This window comes from Ananas comosus, unplaced genomic scaffold (assembly GCF_001540865.1).
Source record: "Ananas comosus cultivar F153 unplaced genomic scaffold, ASM154086v1, whole genome shotgun sequence".
In the NCBI taxonomy this organism is placed as follows: domain Eukaryota; kingdom Viridiplantae; phylum Streptophyta; class Magnoliopsida; order Poales; family Bromeliaceae; genus Ananas; species Ananas comosus.
The window spans coordinates 12,924-31,420 of record NW_017893519.1 but is presented as its reverse complement, the minus strand read 5'-3'; the positions used below and the strand labels follow the sequence as shown (position 1 = coordinate 31,420).

At 37.2% G+C, this 18,497-nt stretch overlaps 1 protein-coding gene and 2 long non-coding RNA genes across 8 annotated transcripts; 1 reads left to right on the top strand and 2 right to left on the bottom strand.

Moving 5' to 3' along the window:
• Positions 1–2,483, bottom strand: LOC109706232. 3 transcript variants are annotated; one of them, XR_002215118.1, is made up of 4 exons: positions 2,407–2,483; positions 1,701–1,873; positions 783–1,045; positions 1–313 (listed from the first exon to the last, which is right to left on the bottom strand). It is a non-coding gene; the product is annotated as an uncharacterized LOC109706232 (long non-coding RNA). The 3 variants fall into 3 exon arrangements; XR_002215116.1 differs by lacking the exon at positions 2,407–2,483 and having other exon boundaries at positions 1,701–1,983; XR_002215117.1 differs by lacking the exon at positions 2,407–2,483 and having other exon boundaries at positions 783–1,038; positions 1,701–1,983.
• A 6,670-nt stretch (positions 2,484–9,153) lies between these two features.
• Positions 9,154–10,636, bottom strand: LOC109706233. Its single transcript, XR_002215119.1, has 4 exons — positions 10,399–10,636; positions 10,211–10,329; positions 10,019–10,123; positions 9,154–9,193 (listed from the first exon to the last, which is right to left on the bottom strand). It is a non-coding gene; the product is annotated as an uncharacterized LOC109706233 (long non-coding RNA).
• A 431-nt stretch (positions 10,637–11,067) lies between these two features.
• Positions 11,068–15,986, top strand: LOC109706231. Of its 4 annotated transcripts, XM_020227030.1 has the most exons (5): positions 11,068–11,542; positions 12,486–12,676; positions 13,071–13,124; positions 13,930–14,134; positions 15,737–15,986. In XM_020227030.1, exons 4-5 carry the CDS (start codon positions 13,987–13,989, stop codon positions 15,877–15,879), a joined length of 291 nt encoding a protein of 96 aa, XP_020082619.1. In that variant the 5' UTR covers positions 11,068–11,542; positions 12,486–12,676; positions 13,071–13,124; positions 13,930–13,986; the 3' UTR covers positions 15,880–15,986. The 4 variants fall into 4 exon arrangements, with proteins under 4 accessions (XP_020082619.1, XP_020082618.1, XP_020082620.1 ...); XM_020227029.1 differs by lacking the exon at positions 13,071–13,124; XM_020227031.1 differs by lacking the exons at positions 12,486–12,676; positions 13,071–13,124.
• The last annotated feature ends 2,511 nt before the right edge of the window (positions 15,987–18,497 follow it).

The following is an 18,497-nucleotide window of genomic DNA, read 5'->3' as shown; positions in this document are numbered from 1 at the left end:
ATACAAAACAAACCACGAGGTCAAACATGACGGGTATCCACAACACGTGAATCAAGAAGAAGTACCGAATAAACAAATAACATGTATCAGAGCGCTATTTCCAAACTAAGTTGCCGTACAACGTGAACATCATCAAATAAACCTCAAGCTCAAAAGAAAAGTACACAAAAACAGCCTAGACCCTCGCCAGTGCAGGCAAGCTGTACAAAATAGCACTCTATCTCGTGGTCCTCTACTGTAAAGGCATGCTGGTAGGAGATGCTAACTACTGCGCGATCCCCCTCACCTCGATCAACCGTCAGTATACGAACCCCTGAAAAGTAAACCACCAAAGGGTGTGAGAACTACTGAACAGTTGTTCCTAGTGGGTACGATCAACAATAACCACGACCTTCCCACTAGGTCTACTGGAAGCCAGATTAATCAATGAACAGTAAAATATGTGGTAAGTATGTGGTAAATAAGTAGTTGAATGCACGTACACGGGAAAATTAACTAAACATATAAATGACTGACCATAAGTAACAATCAAGGTAATTGGCTCTAAGCAGTATAAATGAATGTCCAGTATAGTAGAAGACTAACTCGCTATGACCTGCATAGGCAAATATAGTAACAGTAAATGAATAACTACATGTAATATAAACAACTCTCTATACCTGTACCTGTCTCTATACCTGTTGTACTATCATGTCTCTGTATAAGTAGCGAGGAGAAAAAGGAAGAAACTAAGTAGTGCATGCAACAATATAACTACTACTAAACAAATGCTGTAATAGTACCCAATCACAACGACCGACTCGTACGTCCGATCAAGCCTGCGCCTGCCTAGCGCCGGAATCGCACTCCCGCAGGTGCACCATCGACACTTAGGCTCTGCTCCCAGCCCGAACACCACTCCCGCAGGTAGGTCGTCTTCCCAAGGGCACACACATCTCTGATATAACTGGCCAGCATCCGGAGCGGCACCCGAAGGAGAGCGACCCCTACCGAGTCTAATAGTACGTATCTCTGTTCAACTCAGTATGGCTCTGCAGGCTATGGTCTACGTGATAGTCAAAAAATCACAAACAACTAATCTGATACCCTCGGCACAATCAAAGAATATCAAATAATGCATATATCATAGTAGCATGATCATATACTTCTCACTATCCAAAATCTGTCCATTATCGCCTCACTAATCGAGGTATCTACCAAATACATCATAAAATGCATATGCTCTTGCTATGACCAAAACATCAGCATACTACCGCCGCGCTACCGACGGCATCTATCACATAATAAATGGTATGCACAATACAAATGAGTAAGAGATGACTCATCAAGATGCATAAAGTGTCACCTGGCTTCCCACGACTTACTAAGAATGTCTAAATGATATGCTGCTAATAACCACTCTTTCACGACTATTCTGTAGAGAATTCACACAAAATGACCTCAAGTCGTAGCAATATGCGATTGAATGAAAATCCTTACTCACTATGCAATGACTCATCCCTCGCGATAGATATGAATATAAATAAGTATGACATGGCTACTTGAAACAAGGCATAAATCATCCTTCACGATTTCGCGCACTAGAAAGCCATTTATACTAGCATAGCCCTTATCAATATTGAAATCCATTTATATATATGTGTATGCGAGGAAAATAGACATAGAAGGAATTTCGTCATTTTCGACGACTCGGAACCCACCTCGAAGCACGAAACCGGCCATGGTAAGAAAATCCACCTCTCACACGCCTTTTTCGTGGCTCATGCTTGCAAGGGATCTCGAAATCCAGTTGAAACATTCGAAGGTACTCAAAATGGTAGAGAAGCTCGACAGAGATCTAGTAGTGCTCCTCCTCTAATTTGATTAGCACAACCTGTTTGTGAACATCGCTACTCTCATTCGAACCTGCAATTACCAATTGGAATACCAGAGGTGCGTATTTCGCCAATTCCTTCTTCGTTTCACTTTCTCTTTCTCTCCTACTCACTTTTTTCCTTTTTCTTCCTCTTTATAAGTTGCAGAAATTTTCTTTTTTCTCCCTCTCTCTCTCTCTCTCTCTTTCTGCCCCTTGCAGCTGCAGCTTCTGCTGCTGCTACTGTGCAATCAGCAGCAGCAGCTGCCTCCTGCAGCTACTCTGTAATCAACAGCAGCAGCTGCGTGCACAGCAGCAGCAGAAGCTTGCTGCTGCTGATGCTACTTTGCTTTCAGCAGCAACAGCTTGCCGCTGTAGCTGCTCTGCAATCAGCAGCAACAGCTGCGTGCTCAGCAGCAGCAGTAGCTTGCTGCTGCTGCTGCTGCTTCTGCTCTGCTTTCAGCAGCAGCACATAAAGAGAGAGAGAGGAAAATAGAAAAAGGGAGGAGAAAAGGAGAATGAAGAAGGGAGAAAGATAATAAAATTAAACATACTTCAGATTTCGATCGATACATCGGATCGAATCAATTTCCAAAATCTTCTCTTTCAACTCTTCTTTTTCTTCTTTTCCTTTCTTTTCTTCTTTCTTCTTTCTCTCTTATTATTTTCTTCTCTATCAGGCTGAGGAAGAAGGGAAAGAGATAAGGATGGAGTTAGTGGAATTCCACTAAGTTGCCTATTTGTAACATAGTCCAACGAAAAGTGGTATTTGTAGTTTAGTCATCCATAGATGGAGAATTCGACATAATATCTTTGTTTTCACGTCAAAACATTTACACCTCATTCAAGCTCTGCATCTACATGCTGACTGGCATCCTACACTGCATCCAATGGGCAAAATCAGTATTCTACCGTAGTGTAGATGATATTCCTACCATGGAGGAGATTTTAGCTGATATTGGATTTAATGACTCTGAAAAAAGTTTAGATGCAAATGATGAGGAATGGGCTCCTAGTGATGATGAGAACAATGAGAAAGAATCTGAGGAAGGTTTTAGAATTGCTAGAAAAAGGCATAACAAATTAACCAAAAAAACTATTGAGATAGAAAATGAATGTGATAAAGAACTTTAAAAGTGAATATGAAATTTCAGATGATGAAGACTTACATGAGGTCAATGTAAAAATTAATAATAGAGATAAGACTGCAGAGAAAAGACATATTGATGTTGAGATTGAGATAGATGATACAGGGGAGCATAATGAGGTGTCATCAGACTATGATTCAGAAGACGACTTAAAAAGCTTATCAAGTGACAGTGAAGATGGGGAAAAAAAAGCAAATATTTCCAGAGTTTCATGCAGAATCTGACATGAGGGATCCAGAATTTCAAGTGGGAATAAGGTTCCAATCTTTCAATAAACTCAAAGAAGCAATAAGACAATACTCAATTAAGAATAGATTCAAAATTAAATTTGCAAAGAATGACAAAAGAAGAGTCAGGGTAGTATGTAAGGAAGGATGTGATTGGTTTATTTATGCAACTGTCATGCAAAGTGAGCCAACAGTACAAGCTAAGTCATACCAACCCAAGCATCAATGTTCCAAGGATTTTGTTAATAAGCATATAACATCTACTTGGTTGGCTAAACATTACTTAGAAAGGATCAAGTCTGACCCTTCTTGGAAACTACATGCCTTTCAAGATGTAATCAAGAGTGAATTATGTGTGAATGTCTCCATAGCAAAGTGCTTCAGAGCAAAAAGAAGGGCATTAAAAATTATTGAGGGTATTGATATTGAATAATATGACAAATTATCTGATTATTGTACAAAGATAAGAAGGACTAACCCAGGTTCAAGACTGATACTAAATCTAAGCAATCTTATCTTTCAAAGGATGTTCATCTACCTAGATGCTTGCAAAAAAGGATTTCAAGCTAGTTGTAGGCCTATTATTAGTGTTGATGGATGCTTTTTGAAAGGAAAATATCATGGACGGCTCCTTGTAGCAGTTGGCATTGATGCAAATGATTGCATCTTTCCAATAGCATATGCTATAGTGGAAGTTGAATCAACAGATACATGGTCTTGGTTCTCAGTTGTTGGCGGAAGAGCTTAACATTAGGAACTCCTATACATGGACTTTTATGTCAGATAGACAAAAGGTAATTTTATTATAGCATATGCTTGTTTATCCAAAGTAATTACTTTCCAAATTAATAGATATTTATTTATAGGATACTCTATTTCTATTTATACTTGTTTATCCAAAGAAATTAATTTATATGCTAATAGATATTTGTTTTTTGACAGAGTTTGATTCAATCAGTGTAAACTCTTTTTCCTAATGCAGACCACAGATTCTGTGTAAGACACTTGTATAATAATTTTAGTACACAATTCAAAGGAAAGTTCTTAAAAGACTCTCTTTGGAGTGCTGCTAGGAGTAGCTATATAGAGGAGTGGGAAAAATACATGACTATTATTGCTGAAGTCAACAAGGAGGCACATGATTGGATGAAGAAACTCTCTCCAAGATGTTGGACAAGATCACACTTTAGTGAGTTTCCTAAATGTTGTATGCTTTTGAATAATTTTGTGTGTTTCAACAAATTCATTCTAGATGCTAAGAACAAATCAATCATCAGTTTGGTTGAGATGATTAGATGTAAATTGATGAAAAGAATCTGTAAGAAAAGAGAAGAAATTAAGAAGTTGAAAGGTCCAATACGTCCAAAAATTCAAAAGAAGCTTGAGAAGATAAAAACTGAGTCTGCTACATGTTGGCCAATTGCTTCAGGTGGGCCTATGTTCCAAATAGGTGCACCTAATGGACAATTTGTTGTTGACATAGAGAAGTATACATGTAGTTGTAGAAAGTGGCAATTGAGTGGGATTCCATGCTCGCATGCATGCTCAGCAATATTTCACAATCTAGATCAACCAGAGAAATTTGTCCATGAATGCTATAGCATAGAGACCTACAAGCATATCTATAGTGAAGTCATCAAGCCAATAAATGAGCAGTTGATATGGCCAAAGACAAGGCACCCAAAAGTAATGCCTCCAACAGTTCATAAGCAACCTGGAAGGCCAAAAAGAAAGAAAGAGAGAAGCTGATGAAGTAAATAATTCAACAAAATTAAGCAGAAGAGGGATGCAGATGACTTGTAGAAAATGTGGACAAACATGTCATAACAAAAAGACTTGTACAATTATAGAACAACCATTCAAGGTGAGTAATGATGCTAATATGACTATTGATCCAAGCCAAGAAGTGCATACTGTGAGGAAAAGAAAACTTCTTGTGAGTAATTACATCAATTTAGTATTATTGTTTATGTTATACATTAATATAGTTGCATTGTTTACTTCAAACATTAATATATTTTTGTGAGAAAAATTCTTGTTTACATTAATATAGTTGTACAAGCTGTGTTATATATGGCATGTAAAACTAATGCGTTATATTTATTCATTTAGGTAAGGAGGCGACCTACTCCAAAGATGGTATCCAAAGAAGAACTAGCACAACCTGCTCATGAGGCACAATCTGCACAACAACCATCAATTTGTACACCATCAATCAGTAGATGGATGCCTAATGTAAATTTAGTCTAATTAATGATATCCTACTATTGAATTTCAATTTTTGATGTAAATACATCACTAAACTTATTCTTTGATCCAGAAAAAAAGAGCTTTTGACTCTCAAACTCCCACCACATTACCAGACTCATAGGCCACTAGTAGCAGATCCATTCAGGTCTAACTATAGTATAAATTTTATTATTTTTCTTAAATTATACTATTTTACTTATAACATACTTAAAGTACTCATTACTCAAATATGAAATCTGAACCTAGGTCCAAACTAGTAGAGGACAAGCAATATTTCAGACATATAGGCATCAACCAGGGAGGAGCCAAGTTGGGAGCCAAGTTGCGAGAGGGCCGATAAGTGTGCAACCTGGAAGAGGACAAATAAATGTGCAAATTGGGAGCGTACAAGCATGGCGTCAAGCAGGGAGAGGACAAGCATGGTTTCCAACTGGGAGAGGTCGTGCTTGCTTGAATCCGATAGTTAATTCTCAACCAAGTAATCAACAAAGAAGAGTGCATGTTGTTAGATGGATGCCCACCAAAACAAAACACTTCATATCCTATTACCCAACCAGAGAACTAGACAAGTGAAGGCAATTAGAAGTTTATATTCTCAACAAACATGATCTTTTTGGTTCATTTTGTACTGTGAATTTTATGCCATTTTGTTGATATAAATATTATTTTCTTTTAAGATCCAACTGATATTTTGTGACAAGTAAATAATATAGTTAATATAAGAGGCAATGGTGATACTTCCATTATTTTTAATGACTTGGTTGAACAATATAAACATTGTTAATTTTGGCTTTTAAATGTTGTTTCTTTTGTTATTCTGATACATGCTGCAATGATATTATGGTTGGTGTACAGTTTTAATGCTTTCTTTCATGGTACTATATTGTTCAACTGTTTGAGATAATAAATTACAGTCTTTCACTTCATATGGATTTTGAATACGTCATTATCTGAGGATGTGCTATTCAAATTATAAGCATAACTTCGCAGCAGCTTTATCAGAATTGAAGATTGGATTTCAATAAAATACAAATATCCAGTTTACCTTTTTAATATAACAAAATTTTCGTTTGAAAAGAGAAATATACAACTACTGGTTATAATAGTTTCATACAAAATGCAAAGACCATATACATCAGACATCAAGATTATAACATAATTTTAAATATTACAAAATCAGAAAGAACAATTTAATAATAAACAAAGAACATTTACAACAAAAGTCGCTCACTGTTTGCTGACAAAGATAGAGATTTGCTAGGAATTTGTAGTTAGTTGAAATTTCTTCTTCATATCAAATTCCAGCCAACAAACACAATCCAAGAAATAATTAGTATCCATATTAGCCGCTTAATCTTTTTCTTAATTTAGAGTGTTCAGCTCGTCCTCCATTGCCGTTCTCTTCCGCAAAAAACCAATAATAACTTGGCGAGAGCGATAAGTCACAGGGGGATCATACCAAGAAAAATATCCACACTCGCTAGATCTCTGTAGTATCTCTGTAAACCAAAAAAGGGGGGTTTGGATCCAAATGAAAAATCGTGAAAAAAGTTGGGGGTCCATTTGAAAAAAAAGGAAAAGATTAGGGACCTAAGTGAAAAATCGAGAAAAGGTTAAGGATCGGTGTTGTAACAGAGAGGAAAACACAAATAAGAAATTTTCACAAACTTAAAACCTCAAAAATAAGGGAAGAAAATGAACAACGAAAGAGAATACCTTATAGTGTCTGCAGCAAAAAAATCTCCTACTAGAATTAGCTTCAGTCCATGATGTCTTTAAAGTAGTTGTGACGCCACAGTAACAGAGAGAAACATTATGGCTTTCGGTGGACATTTCAGACATTTCTCAAGGTAGTGTGATGCTCAAGAGAAGAGAAAATGAATTATTACAGTGAAAACCCTTTTCTCTTAGCTAGGTTTTTTTTCTATATATAAAGTCAAAAAGGAAGAAAGGGTTCTGGGCATTTTATATTTATATATTTATCCTATTTATATTCCCTACAAATAATTGGTTAAAGGTCTTTATGACCTAAGGTGGGAAATTTTCCCTCCAAAAAGACACCAACGTGGCGCCTACGTGTCAGTTTCCGTCGAGTGTGACGGAAATATAGACGATAGGACCTAATTGAAATAATTTATTGCAATTGGGGACTCAATTGACGAAGAAAAAGGTTAGGGACCTAGTTGAAAATTTGGAAAAAGGTTGGGGACTAATGGTGTAATTTACCCTTTTTAAAATAAAACTTCAGAAATATCTCATTTGCCCTTATTTTTTTTCTTTTCAATATACTCTTCATATGTTCCTCCGTTATTCCAAAATACCCCTACAGTTATCACCCATTAGGTTAACTTGGGTTAAACGTGAGTTAAATATCTACCACAGTTTAAAAAAAATTAAAATATCAATTTTATCCTTAACTTAAGGACAAATAAGAAATATTGGTGACGGTAGAGGGGTATATTTGAAAAGATCAAAAGTCAAAATACTTTTTGTACCCCTGATTTAAGGGCAAATAAGAAAAATCGGTGATGGTGGAAGAGTATATTTGAAAGGGCGAAATAGTAATTTTATACAGATAATAGAGTTCATTAACAGATTTTAACTCTAAGAGTATATTTGAAATAGGTTGGAACGTAAAAATGGTATTTTTCAATATTAGCCTTCTAAGAGGGGTAAATCAGAACGTCGGAAACTTTTCAGGAGTATATAAGCAATTGCCCTAATAATAAAAATGCATTTCCTCTTCTATAAGAAAATATACTTTTTTAATATATTTCTTTTATTTTGAAGAGTATTTTGGATATAAATTAAAAGAAATAGATAGAACAGTGATAAAAACCTGACGAAAGAAAAATTAAATACAACAATTTAAAATATTGAAGGAGTAAAATATAGATTTTTTTTTAATTTAGAAAGGAAAAATAAATAGCGTTCCGAAAATATTAACAGGGTCGCTAGTTCAAATAATAGGTCAGTCATTAATGCCACTATACGTCATAAATATTTAGTATATAAAAAAAAATTCATGCATTATTATTTTAGAATTATACTTAATTATAAAATACTTATTTCTCAATGAAATTAAATAGATATAATTTTTCAAGTTTTACTTTTTATAGAGCTAATATGTGCTAATTGAATAAAAAATCAGCTAAATTTGAGTTTAAGTTGTTGGATTTTAATATAACGTGACTAAACAAATTCTGCCTTATTTGATTAAAACCAGATCGCTTTACGGATTCGATGGTTGAACCACAATTCAAAGTGGTTTTTATGTCACGCCCCGGATTACACGTTCCCCGTGCACGCCAACAAATCCGCCGTATACACAGAAATTTTTTCTGTATACGAAGCGACAGCTGTACCTGTAAACCATACAATACTACAAACAGTAGTATAGAGCTGCTAGAGTAAATAGAAACTATAAAAACGGAGTTCGATTTACATAGTCCAATACCAAAATACAGAGCTACTCGCACTGGCGAGTTAAGTATACTATGTACATGAACTCGAAACAAAATATCTACCTGCAGTAGGGGCACCTCTAGCTCGGTGCGTCTGGTAGGGCTCTAACTCGCGACGCCCTTGCCTCGATCCTGATCTGCGACAGCAGCAGCCGACGACGATGGTTTTGCAAAAACGGCGTGAGAACTACTGTAAAAACAAGTAGTCCTCAGTGGGTGCCGCCCTCAACAACATCGGTCCACCCACTAAGTCTACAGAAGGGAGCAAAGATAGTAGTAAATGCAGGAATAAAATCTACCGTTATGGATCACTACACTATCATGCTCTACACTAACCAACTGTAGAAAATGTCAAATCTGACTTAATCCAATCGGGACTGTAAGCCTACCCGTCCCTGGGACTGTGAACATACCCGTCCCTGCCCAATTGTGACTATCCAGCTACCTCCACACTACTAGTCCGTGGAGAGCAAGTCCAACCGGCATGAGCGACACCAACGCGAAAGCACAGCGCCCGTCTCCGGAGTGGCACTCGTGGGAGCTACTCAACCGAGTATGCAGCGTATCTCTATCGAGCTCAATCAGGCTCTCAAAAGCCAAAGTCCAGTAACCGACTCAAACTGGTCTAACGACCAACATGTATCGTGTCCTCGGCACAATCCAACGCCAAAAAGGCGATACGGGTCCACCGTCAATCCCGACGGCACCCAACAATCCGGAACAGCCTGAACGCTACAGTAAAAATACACTCGGCATCCAAGCACGAGCGTAACTGAAAATTAACTACCTGGAATACTTACTCTGAGGATACTGCAACAATATAAATTAATACAACGGCCCCTAGGGCTAAATCAGGTAGTTTAAATAGGTGACAGGTCCCAAAACGCTTGTTTTCTCCTTAGTCAAGTTCCAAGTCCAACATGTATATTTACTTAATTTATTATCACATACTCCAAATTCAGATTAGCCATTCACATAATAATCCATGAATTCGAGCTAAAGTAAACTACACAAAATCCAAAATTCATACATGTTGACTACTAAGCACTTAGGAGTATAAACTGATGATTAACCCACCTCGCTTGCTAATCCCTGGCAGTACGGAACTCCCCTCGGCTGCAGAACAACCTGCCGAAATGTCTGAAAACCTCCCACGGCCCGAAGTCAAGCTCCCGCCAAACTCTACATGGAGAATCTGACAATAAGCATTAATTCTGCCTCAAAAACAACAACAGAGAAGAGCGAAATTCCGACCTAGCAAACCTTTACCAAATCTAGCAAGTAAGGGCTTCATGGATTCCTCTCGAAGTCCCGAATCCAACAAACCAAGTCCCATCGAAAACCGACGCTCCTACGCCGAGTACGAACTGAAATACCGACGGTCGACGCTGAAAATTCTGCAAATCAGCACCAAGCTCGAAATGACAATACTTGAAGCAATGCAACGGAACACTCACCTCAAAGGCTAATCGGACATCGACGCGGCGTCGAGAAAGGCGAAAACTCACCCTCGCCTAGCTTCCTCGCAGCACTACGATCCCAACCGTACCCTCGAACGGCTTCGCGACGCGTCGTCGGCATCGAACTCGTGCTCGCGGCTACCTCCACCGAGCTCTTTGCTTCGGTCGAACAAAGAGAGAAGTAAAAAAATTAGGCAATGCCCACCTGATTTGTTGATAAGCATGCATGGGTGCACGTGGCATCCAAGCCACCTCAATTAGCACCAACCGACCTAAAAATAGATAAGTAAATTAATTAATTAATAAATAAAATAAGGATACTACATTTTAACTTATACATTTTAACTTATCCGGTTCAAAGGATTGAACCGAGCTGCTTTATAGACTGCCATAGTTTAATAAATCGAATTGGCAGTGTTCGATCTGATTTTAAAATTATTGGAAATTGTCGCACTTGCCCTTATCTAGTTTCCAAAAATTATTTTAAAAATTAATTTTCTGGCTAAATTTTTTTGATCTATTTGGTGTGGAAAAAAATCAAATTTTGTGAAAAAATAATATTTTTATTTTTTAAATATTTTATCTGAAAAATAAAAATTATAGAAAAAAATGTATTTTTCATGAAATTTTTTTTTTGTTCGTTTTTTGTTTTTTCTGAAAAGTAGTTTTCCATGATTTTTCTAGAAACCAAATCCCCTGGATCTGTCGGATCTCCTTCTCGCTTGGCGTTCCTCCCGTCTTCCCTCTGTACTCCGACGATGCCCTAATCCTCGTCGCGCGCCGGAGTTTCGCCTGAACCAGAACCTGGAGAAGAGCCGCATCACAGGCATCACGAAGCACCTGGGGAAGAACCAGAACCCTAGCTGGCACCAGGTGTTCGCCTTCTCCAAGGACCGCATCCAGGCGAACTTCGTGGGCCGCATCGTCTTCGACCTCACCGAGGCGCCCCTCGCCCCGCAGTGGTACAAACTCGAGGACAAGAAGGGCGACAAGCTCTCCTCCGGCGGCGGCGGCACCCAAGCCGACGAGGCCTTCCCCGACGCCTGGCACTCCGACTCCCTCGACGCCCTTGCCGCCGGTTCACCCCGCCGAGCTCGCTCCCTCACCAAACTGCTGCCGCCACTTATTTCATACCTACCTCGTAAAGTTGCTACCTTTACCTTTACTACTACTTTTAACTACTCTGCTCCTTTATTCTTCAGGTTGTTACAATATGCTATTTAGTTTTTGATTTCGCAAATTGGAGCAGTCCTAGCTTTTTTCTGTGTTCCACTTGCATTTAGATTCGATCATTTTTGTTGCTTATTTTACTTAAATCTTTGCTGTTGAAAACAATAATAACTTTACTTTAACAGAAATCCGCCGCATCAATACCAAATCTTTTTTATGTGGCTAACGAGCAAAATTTTAATTAAAATAAGCCATGAACATTATATATCTAAACTGAAAAGCAGGAACAGCTACTAGATTCCAAAAATTGAAAAGAAAAAAAAAAAAACGACAATAGCTGGAAACGAATGTTGCAATTATCCCATAATCTATATGGTTATTAGTTTAGTGCACAAGTAGATTTGAGCGACTTGGTGTTTGTTTTGTATTTTGGAGACAGTGTTGAAAGTTTTTTTCTTTTTTTTTTTTTGGTGGGGTTAACTTGTTAAGAGATATAAACACAAGAAAGAAATAATAATGGGGTGAATATTGAGTTGGGATTTTAAGATGTTGTTGATGTTACGGTATATATTGTGCATAGCAAATGGTCAGCTGTATTATGCTGTGGGTGGCGCTAATTAGTTTTTAGCTTATGTGGGTTGAGATAGTTAACAAAATTTTTAATAAATTTTATATCCGATATGGAAGGAATTTGTAGGGAATTTCTTGCATTTTAGCCTTATGAAGTTATGATAATATCCAGGTGGTTTTAGGTTTCATCTTTCTACCTGAATATTAACAGTTGATTATTGGAGTTGTATTTTTGTATAACTCTATATAAACTGTGTTTTCAAATTAGGCTTTAAATTTTACTTTAATTGTTGCTTCACTTGGTTTTGGGGGTAGTGATTTTCTCTATTTCTTTTGTTTATTAGGCTTCTAATTGCTTGGATTTGGTGTTACTCTCCTCGTCCCCAGCTCAGAGGGAGAGATTGGTTGTGTCTTGCTTGGGTTGGGGGTTTCGATTGCCCAGTCAATTCGCTTTGTGTGATCGGGGGCTATCGCATTTGCTTTTTTCGTTGGTGTTCGGGCACAGCGCGCTAGAGTTTAGAAGTGAGGCTTCGAGGTGAGCTTATCTCGCTTCTCGTTTACTACTCTCGAAACCCTAGGTTTAATTCTTTGTTTTTTTAAGTATAAATCCCTTGTTGCTTCAATTGTATCTGGTTTTTTAAGTATAAGATTGAAGGTGACGAGGATTGGAGGAATAGTTATGCAGTCGAGATTTTACATAAGGAGTTGCGGCACTTTATAGCTTGGTTGATTATTTACTTTTACTCATGATTTGTTGATATTATGTCTCGAGTGATGAATGGAATATCAATTTTTGCCACATTGCCGCATTCTTTATGAAAAGCTGTAATCATATCAAGTTTCTTCATGCTTTGGTGAGATGCTATATAGTACATTGAATAGCTAGTAAGTTCTCCAACTTCTCTGACATTAATTTGTTAATTTTGCAGCTTATTCACTTACTGAAGCTTTTTTGAGCAATCAGATGGCTCCTCCATCGAAAGGCGTGTTGCTTCATTGAGATTATGTTACTTTACGAGGATCGTTCATATTGATATATTTTCGGTGCTTAAAATTAAAATGGTTAAAAGCACCGAAAAAGGGTTACACAAGTCTAGAGAAATTCAACTGCTAGTTTTGGATCGCGAAAATGAAGTAGACCAGTAGATGAATTATGAATAAGCTTCTCCTATGGTCATATGAAGGCGAAGACTGTTGCCAGCTTTGAGCTGCTCGCCTTCTCGGTCAATCCCCTTTGTTCATGACTTTGGATTTCTTGTCGTGTTGAAAATTCGGCTATTCATTTCATAATCCCTACTTAAATTCCTGTAGCATTTCCCTTGAAAGGATTGAGTGGGTGGTTGGTTGAATAATATGATCTAACGGGTCGAAATGGTCAAAGGGGTAGATTTAACGGTAGAAAACTTGATAGCACCAAGCGATTGGTACTATTGATAGTATAGCAGCCGGACGTGTGTGTATAAGGTGTAAAATAGTATCCTTACATCTAAATTAGAGTTAAATATTTAACCCATAGTTAACCATAATTTTGTAACACATTCTTAAGGTAGAAATATTTTTGTAAACGATAAACTTTTTAAAGAAATAAATATAAGAAAATTGGTGGAAATAAATTTAGACACAGCTTTTATTTATTTATTTATTATTTTTGCAGAAAGTTATATGCAATTATCCCTAAATTTTATGTGTTATTGTATACAATTGTCCCTCAATTTATGTTTTATTATAACAATGACCGAGAAGAGTTTTTGCGTGGAGCTGAGCGCCTTACTTGTTGCCATTGCACAGCATAGTACTAACCCTCGACTCTGAGAGAAGGAAAAGAGGAAGGTAAAGAGGTTGGGGATGGCACTGCGTGGGCCGCTGGGATGGTCGGAGGGGGAGCTGATGCGGTCAGATGCTAAGCCTTGCTCCAGGCTCATGCGCCAGACTGCCGCCATATTCAGTGTTGGCGGTGGCCTCGCCTTCTGGGTCCTTTGTCGCCTCCACTACGGTCCCTCTCTTCTCTTTTTTCTCCTTTTTAAATGCTTGCTCCGCTCAATTCTCTCTTGCTTTTCCTTTTTCTTTTCTTTACTTTTGTAGTTTCTCATCACATTAAGATTTAAGACCTGATTGGATGTTATGCAGAAATATTTATTTTATCTTTTTTGTCCTATTTTCAACTGGCATTGTCAACTGATATGCAAGATTATTGACACCTATGCATGCTTGATCAAGGAGAACTCCTTTTCTGCTAGCAATTTGAATAAAGGGTATATAGTTGAGGCTTTACAAAGTTGAAGGTTTCTTTTTAGTGTAGAAAATGGTAAATTTCCATTGAAACGAGTCACAAAATTGTTGATGAGATAAATGCCGATGTGAAGAGATCGATTGGCTGTATTTTAGTTGGATCAATAGTATTTTTTGTGAACTTCTTCATTGAGTATAGACTTCTGATTTCCGTCGCTTTTGTTGTGACATCAAAAGAATGCGTGTTATATTTATGAACTCCTAGTCTTTTTGCTTATTTTCCAGTTACATGTTTGTGATTAGAATTTATGGTTTGAGAAGGGACTATGAAGGAGATTTTGAACCCAAATCTCATGTGAACATAATTGAATCAAAAGAAGCCTGCTTCTTTCTTTGTATTTGTCCACAATGTGGGCAAACCTTCACGGAACTTCTTTTGATATCTAGAAAAAAAGAAAACTATTGAATCATTTATTTTACCTATGTGCAAAAGCAAAACTAATTGTACTTCATCTCGCAAAAAACTTAAACTCATAATGATGCTACTTGTGACTATAAAATGAGCTTATATAACTTCTTTCCCCATAACAGGCTAAAAGTTTGGTGCTTTATTTGCATCAAGGTTTTAAGTGCCCGTCGGCACGGACCGTATCCACCGTACTGTACCGTGCCAACAAGATACCGGCACGATACAGACCCCCTGCTGATGGCACAGCTCAAAACCTTCTATTCTTTAAATTAGTAAGTAATTTCCTCAATAAAGTTCAAAAGATGTGATAAAAAGACATAATAAATCATTAGAATATTTTGTTGCTAAAGAAAATAAATATTTCATTCTATTATGTGTTGGCACACAAGAATTTTTTTGACCGGCACGTTTGGCACAGCTCGGCACGCACTGTGCCGTACCGTGCCGGCAAGTTTCTGGCACAACCCCGTGCCACGACACTTAAATCCTTGATTTGCATATTTCAATATGTGAATTGAAATCGCGTAATATATGTCGTGGAATGTTACGTGTTAAAACAAACTTTTGAGGCAGGGAATATTCTCAATCTTGTTTAAATGCCTTAGTTGATTAGCTATGTTTCATCAGCTATACTCTTCTCTTCATACACAATCTATCAAAAGTATGTTAAAGCATTTGGTACTTTATGTAATGATTCATATTTTGTTAGATTTAGGACTTAAAAGTGAAATACAACACATGTGAATATTGGTACCGATGTTATATTAAGAACTAATTGTTAAAGCGTCTATTATTAGCATACCAATGATAAGTAACTGTGTACTTAGCATCTATTCTTACTCAACAGAAAATTCAAATATTGAACCTTAATGCTTCTACTTTATGGTTTGTCTATAGGTCCAAGAATAACTGTTCCGAGAAGTTTGAGGTGGGCTTCCTGCGGTGCAATATCAGTGAGCTCCTCATCGGCTCTTCTGGTCCGACTTTTCAGTCCTGAGTGCGAACCACAGAATATAGCTGCTTATGATAAATCCAAATAAATAGCATGCTTTACTCTCCTAGTCATTTTCATCTTACTCCGCTTAGAATAACTTGGTTAAATGTATGTTTATGCTGTCATGCTGTCATGGCTGTACAAGTTTGTTTTCTGCTGTCTTAGTTTTTCTTATAGTGACAATTTAACTAATACATTATATGTGGCAAAAAAAATATCTAATAGCTACTGTTTGTAATTGTCAAAGCATTCTTCTTTATTCTCAAGCACATTGAAAGGAAATTTAGTTGCTATAAACTCATGATCTATTGTGTTACTTAAATCCTTGAACTGTGGCAGAGAGGTACTGGCTAGAGAGCAAATGAGACTTGTATTTAAGGTTGTGTTCCTAGTCGTTCTCTTATGGTATACTTGTGGTGGTTCACTTTTGCAAAGTTAAAGGGGACTTTCTTCTTCTTGCACTCTATTTTCCTCTGAAATTGTGATCTCCATACATACATATATATATATATATATATATATATATATATATATATATCTATATAATATATATATATATATTATATATATATAGGGTTGGAATATCTATTAAATAGTAAAACGCTCTTTTTGCTATCAAATTTTTAACCCTTGAATAAAAAATTGTAGGGTCAAGATGATATTAGTCGGTTAGAGTTGAGTGGTTCCCTAGGGTTGAGTGGTCCTCACTGGGTTATAGTATTTAATCCAATGGCTAGAAATAATGAAAAGAGTTGCAAAGGCTAAAAAACTGGTAGCAACAATGGAATTTTGCTACTAATAGTAGCCCAGTCCAACTCTCTCTCTCTCTCTCTCTTTCTCTTTCTCTCTCTCTCTATATATATATATATATATATGACAGGGAGGCTCCCCTATTTTCCTCTAAACAAATTGTGTTCTCCATTTATATATTGTAAGTTTTGAGGAGCTCAAGGATCTATCTTAGATTGTATCTAACACCTAGAGGGGGGTGAATAGGTGTAATAGCCAAAAACCATAAATCTCAATGCGATAAAAATAAATGGGGAAAATAAAAATCACACCGAGATTTACGTGGGAAAATTTCAACTTGAAAAAAAATCCACAGGATCAACACGCGAAAAAAATAATTCACTAAGAGAAAAGATTATAAGGTGATTACCGACTCCACGCACTCGACCTCTCTTAACCCCCTATGAATCTCGTGCAATCCTCCGGGTTGTCCACGCCCTCACGTTCGACTCCACGAATGCCACGTTCCGAATCCACGAAACGCCTCCACTCCGAATCCACGAAGCTCACGATCCGAATCCACGAACTGCCATCAATCACGTCGAATCCACGACGCCGTCATGAAGAACATCATGTGTATGGTGATCCTTCGCTTAGAGTATCGATGAAAACCAGAGAAGAGAACTCTAAGCACAGCGAAGATCAAATCGACATATAGATATGAAATTCCAATATCTCGATTTGACCTAAAAGAGGCTTTTATGAAGAAAATAGATTTTGGACGAAATCCTAGCCTCTAGGGTTTCTCAAATATGTATTCTCATGATACTTCAAGTGTTAGAGAACCCCAATAACTTATTTATAGACTTTAGAATCAATTAGAATCGGATTAGAAAGTTTTTCAGGATTTTACATTGTGTATCGGTACACTTTTAAGCTGTTACCGGTTACACGATGACGGAAGAGAAAACCTGCGCAACGCTATAACCGGTGACAAGTCGCTGGTTGTACCGGAACACAATTTGTACCGGTACACTTTCAATGCTGTACCGGTACACTTTGCATTTTCCAGCTTTTTGCACAGTTTCGGATTTTGCAAAGTTCCGACGCATTTTCTAATCCACTAAACTTTGATTTTATGATTCTAATGCCTACAACTAAGTATGAATCACTATAACATGAATTACAAACTTACGTGGGCATCGTGATTCACGTCGTGAGTTATTTTCCGATTTCTTCGAAGTCTTGGATTTGGATTCGTCGATCTTCGACGATAAACATCGATCCTTCAAGACTCCGACTCAATCCATGAAACTTGACAATACACAAGACTTAACAATCTCCCCCTTTGGCAATTTCGTGACAAAACTCACAACAACTCAAAAATTATATTTTAAAGAAAAACGAAGTTCAATGTCATCACCAAAACATCAAACCCCTCGCATGTAGTCCAAATACAATTTGAAATTCATAAATACAACAAAAACTCCTAAACCAGACTCTATGACTTAGACGCAACTAGGAGTCTTGAAGTCTTGATTTCCTGCAAAAATAGATTAACCAAAATGATATAGAAAGTTGAGACCATTGGACATTCTTACATTCAATTCATTGTTCTCATTGTTCTTGATCACTTCTCCCCCTTTATTCTTGTCTCCCTTGAAATTTCATTGTTCTCATTGTTCTTATTGTTCTTGATCACCAATTACATCATGACTTGAAATTTCATTCCTTCTCCCCCTTTGCTTCGATCAACACCTATTCATCTATGCTCTTCCCTTTTTTGTCAAAAATTGCCAAAAATGAAGCATATAGAAAGAAAGCATACTAGAAAGTATAAGAGTAGTCATATCATAGTTACAGGCCTAAAGCAAATGCAAAAACAAGCAAAGTAAAGAAACCTAAACATAGTCTTAGGAGAGAAAAAAGAAAAAC

Excerpts from the sequence above, each read along its gene's own strand:
- LOC109706231 (XM_020227031.1), top strand. The coding sequence starts at position 13,987 with ATGGCACTGCGTGGGCCGCTGGGATGGTCGGAGGGGGAGCTGATGCGG. Across the intron at positions 14,135-15,736 it reads CCTTTGTCGCCTCCACTACG|GTCCAAGAATAACTGTTCCG; the intron begins GTCCCTCTCTTC and ends GTTTGTCTATAG.